This window comes from Ochotona princeps, chromosome 16 (genome assembly GCF_030435755.1).
Source record: "Ochotona princeps isolate mOchPri1 chromosome 16, mOchPri1.hap1, whole genome shotgun sequence".
Taxonomy (NCBI): domain Eukaryota; kingdom Metazoa; phylum Chordata; class Mammalia; order Lagomorpha; family Ochotonidae; genus Ochotona; species Ochotona princeps.
In genome coordinates this window covers 1,780,870-1,784,476 of record NC_080847.1, presented here as the reverse complement: position 1 = coordinate 1,784,476, position 3,607 = coordinate 1,780,870, and the positions used below count along the sequence as shown (strand labels likewise).

The 3,607-nt window shown below is 66.1% G+C and overlaps 1 protein-coding gene across 1 annotated transcript; it reads left to right on the top strand.

Moving 5' to 3' along the window:
* Positions 1 to 1,247: 1,247 nt before the first annotated feature.
* LOC101530187 (cytochrome c oxidase subunit 4 isoform 1, mitochondrial) lies at positions 1,248 to 3,146 on the top strand. The gene is made up of 4 exons (XM_004584070.3): positions 1,248 to 1,372; positions 2,215 to 2,382; positions 2,567 to 2,698; positions 2,992 to 3,146. Exons 1-4 carry the CDS (start codon positions 1,300 to 1,302, stop codon positions 3,126 to 3,128), a joined length of 510 nt encoding a protein of 169 aa, XP_004584127.2. The 5' UTR covers positions 1,248 to 1,299; the 3' UTR covers positions 3,129 to 3,146.
* Positions 3,147 to 3,607: the final 461 nt, after the last annotated feature.

Genomic DNA, 3,607 nt, shown 5'->3' with positions numbered 1-3,607 from the left:
CCGTCCACTCGCGCTGGCCGCCCGGCGCCCGGTTGCCGCAAAGCGGCGCGGCCGGTGTTTTGCGACGTGGGCGGCGGCGCGTGCGCCCTTGGCCTCCGCGGCGCGGGGCGGACGTGGGCGGGGCCTCGGCGATCCCGTGGTGCTCCGCGGCGGGGGCTCGCTCTCTTCCGGCCGCGGACACTCGGGGCACTCGGGGCGCTCGGGGCACTCGGGGCGCTCGGGGCACTCGGGGCGCGGAGCGGGGCGGCAGGTGAGGCGGGGCGGCCGGGCGGGGGTCTCCGGGCAGGGCCGCGCTCGGGGGGCCGTGGGGCCTGCGCTCGGGTCGGGCCGCTCCCTCCGGCTGCATGGCGGCCGCGGGCCCGGGCGGCGGTGACATTGAGGCCGAGCGCGGCACCGGGGCGGCGGCGGCGGCGGCTTCCGTGTGCGTCCCCGGAGCGCCCGGCCCCGCTTCCCCGAGCTTCCCCGGGCTTCCCCGCCGCCTCCCCGCCGCCTGCGGCCCGGCCCCGCGCTCTGACCTTGGCGCGACCGCTGGCCCGGGGCTCCGGCTGCAGGGAGCGCCGTGCAGGCCCCGCCGGTCGTCCTGCAGGGCCTGGGTCGCGGGTGACCGGGTCGTCCTGCAGGGCGTGGGTCGCGGGTGGCCGGGTCGTCCTGCAGGGCGTGGGTCGCGGGTGGCAGTGCCGCCTGCAGGGCGTGGGTCGCGGGTGGCCGGGTCGTCCTGCAGGGCGTGGGTCGCGGGTGGCCGGGTCGTCCCGCAGGGCGTGGATCGCGGGTGACCGGGTCGTCCTGCAGGGCGTGGGTCGCGGGTGGCCGGGTCGTCCCGCAGGGCGTGGATCGCGGGTGGCCGGGTCGTCCTGCAGGACGTGGGTCGCGGGTGGCAGTGCCGCCTGCAGGGCCTGTCCCCGGCGCGGTCAGGGGCGTGGGGCGCCTGGGTCGCGGGTGGCCCTGCCCGGGGTGCAGTGCGGGGTCCAGTGCCCGCCAGCCGCCCCCTGCGGCCCCACCCCGCAGGGCAACGACGTGCCTTCTCAGTCACCTTGAGACGTTCTTTCCATCTTTCCACTTTTTTTTTTTTTAAAGAAAGGTTGTTTTTTATCTTTCTTCTGAAACGTGCTCCGTCAAAACCCGCGGAAACCCAGAAGTAAAACCTTAATTGAGGCTATTCAGTGGGTTCGTCCAGGGACAAGTGGAGACGAGGCTTGCATTTGCGTTCACAACTATCTGGGGGCACACAGACAAAAAGCCGCCCCCCGGAGCAGGTGCTGGGTGCCCAGTGCCCAGGGACGGTGCCCGTTTTCTTTCAGAATGTTGGCCTCCAGGGTGTTCGGCCTCATCGGCAGGCGAGCAGTTTCCACCTCGGTGTGTCTGCGGGCCCACGGTGAGTGACGCCTGCCTGTATGTGTAAGGAAAACTTCTTTTTCTTCCAGTTGGGAAGGCAGATTCACAGGACGAGGGGCCGGGGGAAGATGAGCCCCGTTGGTCGCTCCCCAGGGGCTGTGTGGGCAGAGCAGAGTGCCCTGCAGGTCTGCCACCTGTGCGTCGGGGCCCACGGGCCGTATTCGGCCGCGCTCCCAGGCCTCCACAGGGAGCTGGGTCGGACGTGGAGCAGCCAGGACTGGAACCGGTGCCATTACACAAAGCTGCCACCTGGACACTGACCACGTCGATGCCCCCTGGCCATGTGCCTGAGGCGCTCATGGCAGCAGGCGCTGTCTGGAACCTTCTGTGCCCCCCCACGGCCTTGTCTCCCCTTCCTGACACTGCTTTCTGCACTCTGCCCTGTCCTCCCCTTCCCCCACCTGTCTTGGCCTTTCTGCCCAGCGACTGGTCCTTGTCATCTCCTTGTCCTGTCCTGTGGGCTGTGTGCCTTCCGAGGTGAGGTCCAGGCCGCCCTCTCTGAGACCAGCCACGGTGTCTCACGGAGTACCAGTCACATCTGTGCCACCGGCACCTGCCCTGACACAGCCGTGCTGTCGGGAGGCTCTGCTGTTCACGGTTCTGGCTGCCCTGACCTGAGGTCTCTGTGTGAGACTGGGCTGTGGCAGAGGCAGTGGTGCCTGCGAGGCTGGGGCGGACATCTTGAGTGGTGTCCCTTGAGGCGCCGTGGCCCGCCAGGTCTGTGTCCTGTGTCCACCAGGTCTGTGCTGGCCCAGGCTTCCCGAGGGAGCTTCAGGGGCTCGTTTTGGTTTTCGGGAGTGCCATCCTGTTTGTCACCTTCAGGAAGCGTTGTGAAGAGTGAGGACTATGCCCTGCCGAGCTATGTGGACCGGCGGGACTACCCGCTGCCTGACGTGGCGCACGTGAAGCAGCTGTCCGCCGGCCAGAAGGCGCTGAAGGAGAAGGAGAAGGCCCCCTGGGGCAGCCTCACCAGGGACGAGAAGGTCGAACGTGAGTACCCGAGGGCCGTGCCGGCGGACCCTGCGTGGGTGAGGGTGACTGGGTGGCTGCGTGGAGGACAGCCGTCCACAGCTGTCCGTGGCAGGTCACCGCGGCTGCCTGCGGACTGGAGCCCTGTCCTGTGCGGCCGGCCCGTGCCAGTCCCTGCCGCACTTGGCTGTGTTTCCGCCCCCAGTGTATCGCATCCAGTTCAACGAGAGCTTCGCTGAGATGAACAGAGGCACCAGCGAGTGGAAGACAGTGGTGGGCGCGGCCTTGTTCTTCATCGGCTTCACCGCCCTCGTCCTCATCTGGGAGAAGCACTATGGTGAGTGGTCCCTGGAGTGGGCTCGCCTTGGCCCGGCGTGGCCAGGGTGGCTGCAGCCTTGGGTGGCCCATCATGCACTGGGGGGCCTTTCCAGAGAGGGGGAGCTGCTTCCAGGGCCTCAGGAAACAAGGACTCTTTTTAAAGTAAGAAGTGTTTGTGCCTAGAGACGAGAGCTGTGTGGAGGCCGACAGGTAGCTACTGTGCTGGCCTCGTCCCGCAGTGCTGGGAGGGCCCGGACAGCCATGGCTATAGAGGCTGCTGCTGGAGACTTGCTTCGTGGAATTGCTTTGCAGTGTACGGCCCCATCCCGCACACCTTTGACAAGGATTGGGTGGCCATGCAGACCAAGAGGATGCTGGACATGAAGGTCGGCCCCATCCACGGCTTCTCTGCCAAGTGGGACTACGACAAGAACGAGTGGAAGAAGTAGGAGCGGCCGGGAGCCGGGCCCTGCTTGTCCGTCACCTGTGACGCTGAGCATCTACTGGAAACCCTTCTGTCCAACAGTACCAGTCCTAATAAATGACAGATTGACGCGAAATCCCTTGTGGTCCCTCTCTGAGAACTAAATGAGAGTAGATTCCTCCCTAGTGTGCCGAGGAAGTAAATCCTGGCTATAAAGCAGGTGACTTGTGTCTTGAATCAGGAGGGACAAATGGAGGTGTGCTAGGGTAGGCATCCTGCCCCGGGATGAAGCTGCTGGCGGGGACACTTCTACTGCACAGCAGGGCCGTGTAGGTGCCTGGGACAGGCCCTGCAAGGAGCTTGGGTTTTGCCATCCCCATGGGAGGCCTGGATTTTCTGGTTCCCGGTTGGCTCTTCTTGGCATTTGGCTAGTGGGCCCGTTGACAGAACCTCGTCTCACAGTCCTGTGCCATGGGACATTCTGGATTTTGGCAAGAAATTGTT